Raw genomic sequence first — 16,438 nt, forward strand, 5'->3', positions numbered from 1 at the left:
TTCCCTTTTATTCCAAACAAGACTCCGCACTGCCTTATACTCTCACTTCTCCTTCAAAGGCCTTCACTCAACAGGATACCCAGAGAGGATCTGAAACCTGAGCCTCTGGGCTGATCCTGCTGAACACCCTGAGCTCCTGCTCCCTTTGGCCAGATCTCCCGGTCCTCAGCACTTCCCAGGAGGTGCTCCAAGCATCCCAGGCTCAGTCCATGAAAATGTGCTCAAGAGGCTGCGCTGTTTTCCCCAGGGTATGGAGCAGGAAATCACTTGTTTCTGAGCTGTAGCTGGCGAGGTTCCTCCTGTGGATGCTGGCACAGGAACCATTTCAAGTAGCTGAGGAGAAGATTAGGGGGCAGCAGCCATCGCTTCCCCTTGGCCACACCCCAGCCTGCTGCTGAGAAGGGAGCATGGGGTTCCTGGGAGTTCGCTTCTCACAAAAGCCATTTGACAACTGAGTTTTTCTCAGTTCTGTCCCACTTTTCTCTGTGGTGCAACCCCACAACAAACACCAGTGGGTCAGTGCTTTCGGTCCAGTGCTGAGGATCACCAGGGAGGACTGCCCACATCTCCAGGGCTTGGTCTTCCAGATCCAGCTAAGGGATCCATGGAGAAAGGACCACCATGGCTGTGTAAACATCTGGAGACCTTCCCACTGGTACCCCAGTTTCCCAGGAAGTTAAGAGCAGGGAGAGAGATGTTTGTGTTCTACCGAACACCATCTGTTCCCTGGGGTTCATCTTCCTGGGGCTAACCCACTAGGTGTTGAATGGTGTTCACTCCCCAAAGAGCCCGGAGCCAAAGCTAAGCACAGCCATCCCCAGAGAAGGGAGATGGGGACAGGGGGGCAGCAAAGGCTTGGCAGGAGAGCTGTCAGCACAAGGAAATGCTGGGCAGATACAGAAAATGGAGCAAGGACGTCAGAAAGGCCAGGAGGAACAGCAGCTTCCCCAGCCCAAACCTGGGAAATGCTGCAGGGGATAAATTCTGGAGTGAGGTGTGCGAAGCTGGAGAGATGCAGCAGCACCTTTGGATCGTGCAGCAGCTGCGCTCGGCAGCCCCAGCCATGGCAGCTCACCCAGCAGCCACAGCACACAATGGGCATAGACCTCTGCCGAGACATTTTCGGGCTATAAATGGAGCCAGGCTGGTTCCAGAGCCTTCACTAATCCCCTGTCGTGACCCTCCAATATCCATTTACACATTTGCTTCTTCCCTAAAATAATTCCAGACTGAACCCAGGCTCTGACAAAGAGAAAACCCAAACCAGTTTCACTTCAAAGAGCCTTTTAATCTCTCCATTTCTCTGATGAAACAGGCTTTTTGTATTGAAGATGCTGCAACAGTAAGGAATGAAAAAGCTCCAAGAAAATATTTTTTCCTCTATAATGAAAATGAATATTAAGAGGATGATGCCTTGTGAAGGCTGACCTAGAACAGAAGCTAGATGGAGTTAAAGAATAAAGTAGATGTTTATTAAAAAACCTCAATGGATACACCTTGGGCAGTACAAGAGCCCAACCAGGGCTACATCCAAGATGAACCCAAAATGATCACAAAAATGGACAACTGGTCACAAATTCTCTCACTTTTATAAGTTCTGGTCCATTTGCATATTGGAGCTAATTGCTTTAGGTTATCAAGTCTTATCCTTGTTTTTCTCTCTTCATTCCGCTGTTGTTTATACTCTTGGGCCTGAGATTTGTATTGTTTGTCCTTGGTCCCCAGCTAGAGAAGGAATTGTTTTGTCTACCTACTCTGTGAAGAGACCTTACTCTCCCTTAATATGAAGCTCAGATCTACATACTAAAGCAGTAGAGAATCTGAAAAATATAAAAGCTAAAACCTGAGCCATCAAGGAAAATGCCAGGACAACAAGAGCCAAAGTAATCAAGGGGGCTTGCTGGAAAACAGCAGAAAATGTTTACCGTAGCCTGAGGGTCTACTTGCTAAAGTACCTGTTGAACTTCTATGTTTTAGTGTCAAGCGAAAAAGACACCCAAAAAATTTGGGAAATCCTAAATGCCAACAGAGGAATTTTCCCACCCTGGAAAACCAAATACCTACAGTACATATTCTGCACAGTGTCACATAGGCAGTATAAATTCAAAAGTCCATTCATCATGCCAGAGCTGGAGTAGTAACACTGAACTTCAGTAATTACACTGTGAGTAGGATGACCCTTATTTTAGGACACAAAGATTTCTGTCGAGCTGTGTCTAAGACCAGTCTCTGTTTGGATTCACCATGCTGGAGAAAAAAAACCCCACTGACACAAAGATGCATCACAACGCTGATGAAAGGAAGCTGTGCAGGAGAGCAGGGGCAGTGCCAAAAAAATCAACTGTTTCCTCTGTGCTCAGCTGGCAGATGTTGGTGCCTCTCCCCATACACCTGGCAGGGCAGTGCCACCCCAGCAGCACTGCTTCTGCAACAGCTGAGGGTGCAGACAGAGGAAACAAAGCTCACACAAACAGCTGGAATAGCAGAAAATCCTGCTGGAATTTTCAGTCAGCTTCTTACAGAAGCCATTTGACAACTGGGAGTATGTTGAGGGGATAAAACCATTGGATCCTGCCTTGTTTCTGAGTGCACCTCCCAAGAATCCAGACTGACACGATGGCACTTCTCCTGGATTTCCAAGGGAAATGCATTTGTGCATGTCCTGAGCACTGCCAGCCCCAAAGCTCTGGGATGTCTCCTCAGAGCACAGCAGAGTTTTTGGTGTCAGGACTGGTTTGGGAAGGGGGAAGTGGGGGATGCACAGAACCCGAGTGCCCCCCGATGGCCAAAGCAAACGGGTCCAGGAACAATTAAGAGATGAATTCGACTCTGACAACTTCTACTTGCATGTCACTACAGCTGTGTTGGGCAACAGGGCTGAAAACCAGCCTTCAGAGACACCCCCTAGAGTCCTTCCAGGAGATTAACTAAAGTTTAAAAGACTTTATGCCGTGTTGGTCTCCTGACAAATCCAAAGTGAGCTTTGGTTCTCAGCTGATAATGCACCTTTAATCTCTAGATTATTTGGAAATGAGACAGCACAAACAAGTCAAAGAAAAATAAAACGCCTGCATCCGAAATGGGGAATTCCCAGAAAAGGAGTGACCTCCACTGGCTGCATCCATCGCTACAGTCCCCCGGAATGCCACACACATAGCTGCCCACCCGCCTGCACTCGCCAGCATCCTCAGCCCTGACTTCTGATACCTTCTTCCCCCAGGACCATGTCATTTAATGCCCTCTCGCCTGCTGCAGCACCCTGACACCCCACCCAGAGGTGCATCTCCGTGCATAGAAATATTTCCCCAGGAAACTAAAGGAGCCAGGGAAAAGCAGTTTTCTTGCTGGAGGTAGAGCAGGCAGCATTTGTGGGAGAAGAGGAAGCTCTGGCATGCACCGCTGAACAAAAGGGAACAAGTGGTCTTTACTCGGAGAGCAGCTTCCTATTAAGACTCACTCCGTCGTACATTATGCCTTTCATCCCCACTCAACCACAAAATGATTTTGCTGTAGGAAATACAATGGCAGAAAAAGATTTACATTGAAAGAATCTTTAATAATAAACTGTTGCAGATCTGCCTACTTCCCCATGATTTATAATACAATAAACATCGGATTCTATTAAGTCTCATGCACTGAAGACATGCACTGAAAACCCGAGTATGAAAGCCCTCAATTCTCCCCTTCTCCAGGCCCATAATAGTGAAATGAGCATGGATAAATGTGCTAAGAGTATCTCTTTGCATCTTTTATAGCTTGTGTGTATCAATCTGTAAAGCTTATTAAGAAAGTCATTGCTATGCAAAACAGCACCCAATCTCTTTCTCTTGCTTTTCAACAGCACGCAGTGTTTAGCCAATAGGGCCAGGCCCTGGCCCCTCATTCTGCATTCATAACATGCAACATTTGCACAATGTGTATCTCAAAGGCTGCTGAATAGAAAGCCTTAATACTCATGTAAACAACTGCAAACCAATTACTTAATGAATCAGGCCCACACATAATGAGGTGCCAGACAAAGAGCTATAAATGCATTTTTGCGCCCAAGCCTCTGCTTTAAAGTAAAATCCCTCAGCTGTAGTTTGGGCTTAACTGGCGCATGATAATTATTGTCTGGGGGACATCAGAGGAGCCATGGTTTTTATTCCGGTCCGGTGGGGTCCGCACCGAGGTCACTCATCAGCTCAGTGACAAAACACGGCAAAGGAGAATTTATAAAGTGCCACGGCTGAGCTCGCAGGGATGTTTATTCTCAAGTAGTGGGTTTGAGACCACTTGTGAAAGCAATAAAGCCCGAGGAGTGGCTGCCAGGAGCAGAGCTGCAGTGCTGCAGAATTGCGGCACCGCATGGCACAGCCCAGCTGCAAACAGCTCTGCCTCTTCCTCCTCCCTGTGCCGCGCTCTGGGCAGCCGGCACCCAGGGCTACTCCCAAACCCCAGTGTGGCTTTGAGCCATTTACAGAAACTAACTCATTACACTGACTTACAGATTTATTACCGTTGGTTTTGTAAAGCAGCATCATTACGTATCCCTGCACAAAGTGTACTGCTGCTGAGCACTCTGAGGCCTGGAATTATAGACCAGAGGGAATTATTTGAAGTCTCTTTCAAATTAAAATTGGAGAAAAAGAAAAAAAAAAGGCAAAAAAAAAGTACAGCCTCTAACTGAGGCAGAAGTGGCTGCAGGCACAATTGGCCAGCAGTGTAGCAGCAATGAGGTTTACTTTGGACAATTTTTATTTTAAATAAAAAATAGTTAATTTTAAATTACACATTTTACTCAGCCGCAGTGATCCTGTAAGTTCTCAGGGCCCTATCCTGCTATTCCTGCTGTCCCAGGCTTCAGGGAAGAGCTAAAATATAACATCTCAAAAACTCATCTACAGGAACACCTGCATTTCATAGCACAAAGCAGGATAATCATTGGCTTGTCATTCTCAAAGTTCCAGAAAATATGAAAAGAGAAGACAATTGAACCTAAGATGGTAAGAATTAATACCACACAAAAGCAGGAACACCAGTCATCAATGCTTGGTTACAGCTCGTATTTAATGTGCTTGAATTATAGAAATTCTATTATTTTAACAGCAATTGCAGAATCAGAACTGGCCTCACCCACAACAGCCTAAAAAGCTGTGGAGCAAGAGGATTAAAAGCAAGGAGGAGCTCATATCCTGTGGTGTTCCAAACCTGCAGTGTTTGATTACAGAAACAGCAACCTTAAGCCTGGTCCAAGTAAAAGCATAAATCAGGGGAGCTTCAGCCCTCTTCTGTTGGGGTTTCTCCCTCATGGAACCATTACCAGTGTTACAGCCTTACCTGGAGAAGGGAGGAGCACTTCCATCCGACAAGGAGCTGCTTTCCAAATGCGTTCCCAAACTGTTGCTTCCTTCAGGACTGTCGTGGCCACGATCCCCACCTGTGCAGGAAAAACAGGGACTATGAACTTTCCAAGTTCCCATTTACATTAAGAAGAAATAATCTTAAATGTAGATTATTTTGGAATGTTACTGTCAGTGCTATTTGATACCTGTGTTTTCAACCATTCTCTTGAATTAGACAAAAATAAATAAATCCTATAAAAATTAAACACATATCTTAAGATTTTTGTGACTTAAACAGCCAAACATCCAGCTATTTAAAAACCTGTTATCCCCAGTTTCCTTTATTCCCTTTCCCCATTTTCTGTGGATCTCATTTCCATTCTGTAAAGATTGATTTAAAAAAAAAAAAAAAAAAAAAAAAGAGGCAAATGGATTCATTCACAAAGTCAGACAATTGCTCATCTTGCTCAAGCACAAATCCCACTTTAAAAGGCTGCTTTGCATACGTATATTTTATATATATGTTTTTATCTACAGCACTGAAACTGTAACCAAGCCCCACTGTCACCAATGTCCCTACCCAAGACAATTCAGTATTTCTGTCCACATTGGATTCTCCACTTTTTAACTGGCTATGCACATTCCCAGTCCCTTCTGCACTTGGATTGCAGTGGCAAAAGTCCTGCTTGGTCTCAGGCACTTCCAGCAGAGAGGTGCCAGAGCCTGCCCAGGAGGAAAGAGAAATCAAGAATGAGAGGGAAAAAAGATAAAGGGACTTTAAAAAAAAATTATTCCCCCTTTCCCATGATGTATCCCAGCTCATGGCATTGCCTCTCCCCCAAAACCAGTGCTCAAGCTGCTGCTGCCTCTGCTTAGAGATGAGTGAAGAATTTCCACCCAGAATTCACAACTTCAGAAAGACTCAGAGGTCTTTTAGGAACTTAAGTGTCCAACATGAGCTGCTGGATGGCATCATCCAGACTGACCTAAGTGCAGTGTCCAACCTGGTGCTGGCCCTCCATCCCAAACGTATCAAATGATATCAAACAGAGCAAAAGGTTGAGTGAGACTTATTAAATGCCTCAATTGGTGCACTCCAAGTGGCACCTCGGAATCTTCAAAGGAGGACCTCACCCGGAAGGACATGTGGGAGAAGAGGTTGCACGATTGTTGGCTCATTAAAGGTGGCCTGAAAAGGAAGGCAGAATCCAGCTTGTGCTCCTTCAGGTTCCCATGTAATACATAAAGAAGGGCTGATTTTTTCTTTGTAACAGGGCTTTTCCTCCTTATTCCTACAGGAGATTTTAGACCTGGAGAGCAGCTGGGGGTAACATTCCAGCTGTTGTAAAGCAGAGCCCAAGGAGTGGAGCAGTTACACCATTTTTATTCAAATCCTCTACAACCTTAAGGCCTGCTCAAATCAAAGACAAGTTAAGAGAGAGAATCTGGTTTTGTTAAAGATTTAACAAACCTGCCCCTTCAATAAAATCAGCAATTTCCTACTCATAAATGAGACTCTTAAACAGTCATCCAGCAAAACAAGAAATAATGGGTTTTATCCTTCCTAATTTCACATTATTCACCTACCTCAGGAATAGTCTGAGAGCTGAACAATTTCTTTTGCGTCTTCCCGTAAAAAACAAAGCATCCATGGAGGAGCTGAGAATGAGCCCCACCTCTCCCCCTTGTATCCTCATATAACCTGGTACCACAGGAGACTGCTGTTATCAGCCAGCTCCTCTCTGAGCCAGAGAGGAGCCTGTGGACCAAGTACAATCCCTTTAAAGCCCATTATTCACAGGTGGCCTCCCATGAGCTCCAAAGAGGGCATTAAAGAACCAACACAAATACTTCTGGAACATTTACAGATATTCAAGCAAATTAATGTTTTGGTTCTCTTCTTATGTAACAGAAGTAAAAGAAAAATGAACCAAAACTCCAGAAGCGTTCCCTAAGTGCCGTCCTAAACACTGCTTGGAAGTGTGTCCACACAGCTCTCACAGTGAAGTCTATCAAACCCCAAAGCCCCCAAAAGGCTTCTGGTGTTTCAAACCAAAACTTTAAAAATGCAGCAAATACTGAAATTTAAAAAAAAATTAACCCAATTTTGTATCCCTTAAGCTCAGAAAAAGTCATACAGCAAAACAATCATGTATGGATGGCCATCAAATATGAGTTCATCTAAACCCATCAAAACAAGTTGTTTGAGCCCAAAAGCCAACATACAAGAGATGTGGCTTCTATTTTGACTATCAATGGCTTCTATTTTGACATTCAGTAATGACTCCAGAGCCCCAGGGCCACAGCAAATGATGATGATAAAAGGGAATGAGCAGCTGCTTGGCAGGGAGAGGAGAGGAGGGGAATAAGAAGCCTGCAGAAATCACAAGCTGAAGATGAATCATGTCTGAAAGGAGCAGCTTGGCTTTCAAGTGAGGTGTGAGAAGCCTCACCTTAGAGGCAGAGGGACAGCATAGACAGCTCCCTTGCAAGGGACGGGCTGGAACTGGTGTTACTGGGTTTGGCTGAGGAGCTTCTTGGCATTTTTACACACAGGAAGCATTAGCAGTTGCAGGTCTGCTCCCTGAGAGAGCCAGGAGAGGTCAGGAAGTCTCAGTGATGGCACTGGCTGGAGGGAGCCACTGTTATCAGGCAGCTTTGGGATGGGAGGCAGAGAGGAGGCTCCTGGCTGGCAAAGGCACGGCTCCTGCCTGGCAGGGATCTGCTCCACACTTATTCTAATGATCCCCAGTCAATTACTCATGGAAAGAATCAAACCAGCACCCTCTAGAGTTGGCCATATAATTACTGGATCTTCACCACAGAGACTGACCCCTGTAACACCGACGGCAGGCCCCAACAGGCTTGAGGAGAGGATATTCACATGGTGCAAACGTGGAACATGATTACAAGGAATTAAAGAGGCACTGTGCTCCCCACCTTTGTTTCTGCCAACACGGGCTCTGTGATGTGACATTTAATCTGTGCTCAAGGCGAGCAGCTGGGTTTGCTCCCTCTGAAGTTGCCTGCAGCACAGAGCCATCAGGGTGTGATTGTATAACCCAGTCGAATGCTGGGCCTAAGGTTAATATGCAGCCACCTCTTCCACCTGTAATGGGAATCTTTCCCACCACACTTTCTTGCCTGTTCTCATCTTCACTCCAGCCTGTGACTTCTGGATGTGAACACACCCTAATGAAACAATTTCAAAGCAGCAGCCATCAGACCAGTTTGCTTGCTTTTAAGCCCCACTCCCTTTAATTTCCCACTTTTGTTATCTCTTGTTTATTGATCTAAACTATCCATTACTGCTCATAAAAACAGTGCCCACTGGGAACTTGCTACCCTGCTTCTCTGTAGCTTGCTCACAGAAGGACAAACCAACCAAATGTCCTGAGGAATTGAAGCTGAAGCTGATTTGGGAAACAAACAACCTGCAGCAATGCCTGGTGGTGGTGGCGTGTGCCAAACCCACTGCAGGAAATTAGCTTAAATCAAAGTCTGGTCGCCTCTGCACATAAGAATGGCGTGGATTTCGGAGCCTGGAGCAGCCTGTTTGCATTTGCTGTGCAAAGAGCACGGCAGCCTAATTGCCTGCTGCTGCCAGATGGAAGGGGTGCTCCAGGAGCAGAGCAAGCGAGCTGCCATCACTGGAATAATGTATTTCTTCCTTGTGTGAAGGAACGAACTGGGCTCTCCCCGACACTGGCACATCCTGAGCTGGTAAATGGCCCCGCATGAACCCCTTTATTTTGGCAATTCCTTCTGTGGTCTGGCTTTGTCACAAGAGGCAGCAAATACATCCCCCAGTTCCTAAATGGGAGATGCTTTGTAAACATGAACACAGAACTCACTGATCCATTTTACAGCGGCCACAGGGCTTGGCCTTTCCTCTCCTGCAGAAAAATCCACCACCAGAGGCATCACTTAGTTTGGGAAGCTAGAATCACAAACAATAGTGAGATATTGAGGAAAATCCCCCAAATCCATCATAAATGTACATTGATCTACCAGTGGCTATGGCATGGTCCCCTGGGAATTTGGACAGAACTCCCCTATGTCCAAAGCAGGAACCTGGAGTGGCAGCCAGAGCTGGAATACCCCTTACCTGGTTCTCGCTGTGCCAGTTCCCCCTGCTTTCCTTCCCCATCGTTGGTCTGGATCGATGGCAGGCCGAGAGAGGATTCATCACTCTGGACAGGTGGCTCATCCCCACACTCTCCTGGAAGGGCCTCTCTCAGTTCCAGCACAGTCTGAGCATTCAAAACAGAAACAGCCACAGCTCCATTATCCTCCCCCGAGAGTTTTCCAACCCACATTATTCAGGCTAATGTACACTCCTGGGGTAATCTGCTTTCAGGGTGTTTCTGTTAGATGTTCCACTACCTGACATCTAGGGTGTTCCTCTGGGGTTGGTTTTGGGACAGAAATAAGGACTTGAGTCTGTAAAATCTACTCTGTTCTGCCCGAACTCTCTCACTGTTTAGTAAATCAATTGATTAACAGCACAGTAAGGGGCTGAGGCACTCACAGCCTATGGAATACCATTTCTATTGATTTATTTAAATAGTTGGCTATAAACTTTTGCACTAACTTAGAAAAACCATGAGTGTGCTATCATTTATAAAATGCTCTGTGTGTTCAGCACCAAACCTCACTCTGCTTTAAAAAGTCAAAATACATAATTCATGATAAAAAGTCACAGAGAAAGACGAAGATAGAAGCCTCATGATGGTTTGCACTAGAGCAAAGAGTGAGCTTGTTCCAATGCCTGACTGGCATGAAGAGTGGGAACCTTAAAAAGTCCCTTTTCCTGTGGGATGAAGCACTGGATATATTTCCCTGAGACTCCAGGGCTGGTTAACCACAGACTGCCCATCCTTGCCCTGACCACCACATCCCACCAGGGCGCAGCTGCAATGGTGCAGAGTCTCCAGTGCCCCTGATTTACCCAAGGTGTCAGTGCCCACCTGGTGGTCCTGCTCCTCATCTCCCGAAGCCAGCAGCTGCTCAAACATCTCTGCCACCCACTCCGGGAGCTGAACCCAGTGCTGCTTCAGGAACAAGCCATGGCGGCTCAGGAGAGTCCACAGGATGTCTGTGTCCCTGAGGAACAAACCTCAGTGAGACACCCCATCCACACGTGCTGGGAAAAGCCATGACCCATCTGGCCCTTAATTCCCACTATTTCTTTTTAAAATGTTCGAAGTGGAAAATGTAGGAAACCACTTGCGAGTTCTGCAAGATGGGCAGGGGTGATCGTCATCATTATCATCATCATGCGGGCCCTGTCCTGAGGCTTAGGATCCAAACCCTGGTCTCAGCACCACGGCCTCACTTACTCCCTGGGGCACAGCCCAGCACCCACTGCCTCAGGCTTGTCTTTTGCTCATAAAGAATAAAAAAGGAAAAGGAAAAAAAGCAACTAATGTGTCTTTTAATGTAGAAAATCTCAATCCTGCAATCCTTTTGTTTGCCAAAGCTGGTTTTTTTTCCTGCTGCTCCAGTGAAGTTTCAGAGGAGTGAATTCCAATTAATTCCAAGAGTGTTTGTCCCTAAGAAACCATTCAGGAAACACAAGGAGCTGTTGGTGCCCGCAGGCATATCAGCCTCGCAAGAGAGGCAGGTACTGCAGAGACCCTTCTGCAGCGCTCACAAGTGCCCCGATCCTGCCAGCACTTGAGCACTGCGGAGCCTGCGACAGGGAGGGAGGTCTAGACAGAAGCTAAGCAAGACAGAATGGAAATTGTTTTCATTCTTGGGTTAAAGAGACCTGAAAAAAAGTAATTCTCACTTGTCCTTGTGGCATATACACAGAAAAAAAGCCCATTTTGAATAACTGCACTTTGTTGTTTTCAAAGGCCATGTGCATCTTCTGTCTCAAACAGAGTAATTTCTTTCTTAGAATTACATTTGTTGTCCTTACTTTCAGATTCTGGGAATGGCTGGCTGAGAGGTCTCTGGAGTTCTTGCAGTTCCCTGCCTGCCAGAGACTGGGAGACACTAGGGATCGGATGAGCTGGGGGGACCCCAGGCCTGCTCCTGTGGAGCAGGAGCCACCACTGGGGAATGGGAGGGAAATAAATGAACTCCTGAATGCTCCCATTGTGAGTGCCACAAGGCTCCATGCTCCGACGGCTCCGTTTGCCAGTGCGGGCCTGGCTGCCTCAGTGCCAGAGGGGCAGCATGGATCCAGGGCAGAGGCAAAGATGTTCCTCACCCCCGGTGGGTTCTATGTCCTCTGTACCTGGTGTGCTCCTCGTGCCCTGCTCTGCTCACAGCCTCGCCAGTGTTCTCTGGTGGAAGGCTCCTGTTCCATGCGCACTGGGACACGGCCTGGAGCTGCTGGAGCACCACAGCTTCCATCACCTCAAGGTCACACTGAGCCAGCCCACTGGCCCCAGCATAAGCACTGCAACACAAAGCAGGAGGGACCAGTCCTGTGAGCACAGCCCATCCCAGGAGACAGGACAGCCAGGGGACAGCCAGAGGGACAAACAAACATCTGTGGTGCTCTGTGACACATGTGGGACTGGTCAGGGAGGTCACACTCAGCACTTGGAACATACCAGGTGCAGCCTCTCAGAGAGACAGAAGCTGAGCACATCCCCTGAGTGGAGCCGCCTCCAGTGGCAAGCTGGGGGGCAGGCCTGTTTGGGGCTCCTCTTCCTTAATTCCCAAGGAATCCTCCTATCATCAACTGCCTACAAGAGTCTCAGTCTGTGGAGGCTGTGCATCGTTGTCAATAAAGTTACCAACAATTTCCAGTTCTGCACCTAGGGGCCCAGAGGCTGAGGAGAGACAGTGAGGGCTCTCTGCAACTGCTTTTGGCAACACTCGAGTTCTGGGGATTCCCTTTGCTCTCTTGCTCCATTTACTGTGTTTTTCTGGCATGGGCCATTTGTTACCCGGGCTGCACTCACTCACCTGGGCAGCTCCGCTGTCCCCGAGGGCTGGCCCTGGTACAGTGCCCGGTGCCGGGGACTCATCCTCTCCACCAGGCCCTCCAGGAGCTGCAGCGCGTGGCAGAGCTCCAAGAGCTCAGCCCGCATCCCGCCGGGCCTGCGGATGGACAGACAAGGTGGGAGTGACCGACGACGTGTGACAAGGCTCATCACTGCATTCCCATCGCACCCCTTGGGAAAATAAACAGATTCGTTCCAGCTTTCCAAACGGCAAGAACCATGTTCCCGAGCTCTGAAGGAAGGGAGAAGGGGGGAGGCACATGTGCAAACAAACCATCCAAAAATCAGCCCGGGTTGAGCTGCTGCATGGAAATTACCCTGTGCCGAGCACTTTAATTCCTTCACCTCCACAAGCGAGACAAATCTGGTGACCACCAACAGGTACGGGCACAGGCCTGGAACCTCAGAGGGGTTTTGATGAAGCTGCACCTCTATAATGATGCAAATGAGGACTTAACCACTGAAACAATGCCGCGGGCTAATCCCGGGACAGAAGTGTAAATGGCTATTCAGGTCCCCGGCTGCCTCTTTGTGGGGCTTCCAGCCCAGGTCTCCCCAGCAATGAACACCGCAGCTGGGGCAAAAGAGAGTTTTCTTTCTTTCCTCCACATGCAGGAGCTGACATATTTCCACAGTTAACCCTGGCTTACTCTGCCTCCAGGGAGAAGCTCTGTGCACAAAAACTTGTAGCATTTGCACACTCGTGCTGAGCTGTGCCCAAAGCTGTGTTTTCCCTCCAAATGTTGGGCAACAGTGAACAATTAAGTGGGGGCTGCTGTGTCTTTAGTCGAGTTTCCTAGATATTTAATAAGCAAAACAATGCCCGGGAGATCACATAGGCAGTTAAACAGTGCTTTCTCTTTTCCCCCAGCCTTACAAACCCTGTATTCCAGCGGCGGGCTTGTTTCCCATTGTTTTCCTCCCGCTGGGTGGTCCTTCCAGGGTGCCACTCGAGAGGATACAATAATAAAAAGGGAAGGGGAAGGAAGGGACACCAACATAAAGAAAAACAAAATGTATGACAATCTGCAGCAGGCTACGGATCAGAGGTCAGCAAACAAGAGGTCCTTCTCTTTTACAGGTTGCTTCCTGGAAACAGTCTGATTAAGCTGACAGCTTGAATTATGTGTTACATTTTGTAATGCACAATCCATCTGTGCTAAGTCCTCCTCAATGCAGCTGAAGCAGCACAGGCATTAGCTCTGCCTTTTTCCACTCCCTCAGCTTAGGCCTTAAAATAGTCATCATCTTTCTCCACACTAATTCGCAGAGACCCTCTTCCCCCACCCCCCGGGTTTAAGCCCTCAAAGAAAGGGCTGGATGCTGCAGGGAATGGTAAGAGGACACAGAGCCTTTCCCCTTGGATCAGCAGCTCCATGGGAGGGGACACCAGGAGCCTTCATGAGCCCCCATGGTGCCGGTGGGCTGCTGATAGGAAACCATCCCAGGCTCTTCCCGTGGGGCTGGGTGTGAGAAGGCAGGAGAGCGCCTCTGAACACTGTCGGAACACTGACGGCAGAACACTGATGTTACTGCCCAACAATCACCAGTTCTGATAACTGAGGCAGAAAAGCTGCAGCAGCCTACTGTGACCTGCAACAAGATTAAAACCTTCTGCTCAATCACCTTTCCCAACAACATCTCCCTTCCTTGGCTGCAAACACTTCACTGCTGTGGAAAAAACCCCAAAACTCCTTAAAAAACAGAGGCTGGCATCTCTGCAGTAAGGCAGGAGAGGCATTTGCTCCAAAGATAAAAACTTGTGATTTCCAGGCATACAACAAGGACTGGTTTTGCCTCTGGAGTCAGCCATGGTCTCTGCTCCTTTCAACATCATCCCTTGTACTCATTACAGGTAATTCACCAGAAGTGTATGAACAATGCTTCCTTTTGATGCCACAGTGACACTGCTGCAGTGGGAGAGTCCAACTTACAGATATTTCAACTTAAGGCAACAAATACACAGAATTTGGCGAATTTTAGCACATTTCTTCAGCCAGCACAGGAATTTTGCAAGACAAAACCACAGGGATTGGAAGGACATCGCATGTTGTGAATCCGTGTTGTGACAGAGCAGAGGAAGCTGCATTCCCATACTTTGTGTAACACATACAATTGAAATTCATGTACTAATCACTTGCAAGCTTTTCCACAAGATTTTTGACCACTTAATTTTGCAAGGCTCAAATGTGCATGCTGCATTCCAGGTGCCTTGGAAAGCCCACCTGGCTATGAGTACAACAAGGGAACGGCTGCTCCTCCACTCCTGCTGGTGGATCTGCCTTTTCATTTTCAGGTAAAGCAAATTAAAACCTGTATCTTTTCTGCAGCACCAGCAAGCAGTGGTGATCCCACTTCCATGGCCTTGAGAAGCAGAGGCATTCAGCTTGGCACAACGGGAGGAGAGCTCTGTGCCGCAGTTCCAGCCGTGCGCCAGGGACAATGCAGGTGCTCAAACCTTGTGTATAATTTCGCTGGGCCTCAAGAGCTGCTCTGCGTCTCATCAGGCACTGCACAGCAAGGCTTCACCGGGAAGGGAACACAAGGTTAAACTGCTGGCGCTCCAGCTGGCTCTGACTCCTCTCACAGAGACAGGCACTCGGTGCTCTTGCCTGCTCTGCTGTGATTAACAGGTGGGATACAAAGGGAGGACAGGGGGAAAGCTTTTTACATGTAAATCAGATGATGTTTCCATAGTGAGCAACAGCCCAATGCAAATAGAAAAGGATAAAGTTATGGAAGCTTCTGCCCATGGCCCCCAGTTTCTGCTCAGGTGTCAACACCCAAACCAGCACTGACATCAGCACCACCACAACATGCCCAGGAACAGACATTGACAGATTTAAACACTGCAAACAACCAAGACGGGAAAACCCAACCAACTGGCAGAAGAGAACTCCTTCTGCAGGAGCACTTGTTCTCCAGGGGTAAAAGCGCTGTTTCCTTTGCACAACGTCCCACAACAGACTTGCCAGCCCTCCCAGGTGACCTGAGCCAGCCCTTCCGGATGACCTGGGCCAGCTCCGGGGACCATCTCGCCATGGGCACTGCCCCCCTCTGCAGGGATGCACTTCCCTGTCTCATGAGGGTGTTGCGGGGCTGAAAATCCTGCCCAGATGCATCTAGCCTGATGCTCTTGCGCTGCATTTGTTGGCCACAAAATCCTGCAGCAGAGGACAGGCCTTGTGTCTACAGCACACTGTTCTCATCCTCTCTTACTCTATTTCCAAACAAAATGTTCAAACAGGTCAGCCAGTGGAAGTTTTACCAAGTAGAGTGACTGAAATAAGATTTCTGTATATTTAAAGAACATAATCTGCATTTTAGTAACAAATCCTTCACTTGCCAGTTCTGACCCCAGCAAGGAGACCGAAGCCCCTGAATGCCCAGCACAGGTACAATGTACTAAAGGACAGGGGAGAACTTGGTATAAGCTTCGGTGCCCTGACCAGCCCAGCTGATCCAGGAAACAGGGAGGTGGTACCTGCGTGGTGCTGAGCTGTCCAAGGGCTTCTCCTGGGCTGCAGAAGGGTTTGGTGGGGGCAGCAGGGAGCACTCTGGAGCCTGGGTATCCCTGCCCCGCTCCTGCCGCATGCTGGGAACTTTTGGTCTTGCCTCCTCCTCAGCACCAGCAGGGACTGGGAGCTTGGCTCTGCTCCCCTCCCTGCAAGCCCACCAGCTGCTCATGCTAGGCTTTGCCCCTGTAATAACAATAAACAATAATAAATCAAATATATAAAAACTGTAATTATTCTTCTCAAAACATTAGCAGGACCATGGAGTAGCTCACAGTGTAGGGACTGAAACCTGAAACCAAGCTTAACCACATTGTTCACCCCGCGTGAGAGAGTATCCATCCATCCATCCATCCATCCATCCATCCATCCAATCTATCCGCTCCTCTTATCTGTGGGCTTTCCTGCCCTCGGCCCCTGTCCTTCCACGCTCTTCTCACAAGGGGGAGCCCAGAGAGGCTGGAGCCTTTGGGGTTTGGGAACAAACCTGGCACTTCTCAAAAACCACCTTGGCACAGAGACCAGCTCCCTGACCAAATCAGTTCTGGGGGAATCAATCAGCTATTGTGCACCAGCTCTGAGGGAGAAGGGAATCAACCTGATCCAGAAGTTACTTCTCTGGTGAAGCAGGTTC

At 48.0% G+C, this 16,438-nt stretch overlaps 1 protein-coding gene across 2 annotated transcripts in view; it reads right to left on the minus strand.

The window, feature by feature from the left end:
• The window catches only part of KIZ (kizuna centrosomal protein), a 29,071-nt gene that overhangs the window by 3,115 nt on the left and 9,518 nt on the right, over window positions 1-16,438 (minus strand). The window contains exons 6-11 of one of the 2 annotated variants that reach the window (XM_053973600.1): window positions 15,774-15,990; window positions 12,252-12,386; window positions 11,572-11,736; window positions 10,295-10,430; window positions 9,433-9,577; window positions 5,320-5,419 (exon numbers count right to left, since the gene is read on the minus strand). In XM_053973600.1, the coding sequence (XP_053829575.1) occupies window positions 5,320-5,419; window positions 9,433-9,577; window positions 10,295-10,430; window positions 11,572-11,736; window positions 12,252-12,386; window positions 15,774-15,990 (898 nt within the window). The remainder of the gene's footprint in view (window positions 1-5,319; window positions 5,420-9,432; window positions 9,578-10,294; window positions 10,431-11,571; window positions 11,737-12,251; window positions 12,387-15,773; window positions 15,991-16,438) is intronic. The other variant, XM_053973601.1, reaches the window with a different exon arrangement.

The sequence above is a fragment of the Vidua macroura genome, chromosome 3 (genome assembly GCF_024509145.1).
Source record: "Vidua macroura isolate BioBank_ID:100142 chromosome 3, ASM2450914v1, whole genome shotgun sequence".
In the NCBI taxonomy this organism is placed as follows: domain Eukaryota; kingdom Metazoa; phylum Chordata; class Aves; order Passeriformes; family Viduidae; genus Vidua; species Vidua macroura.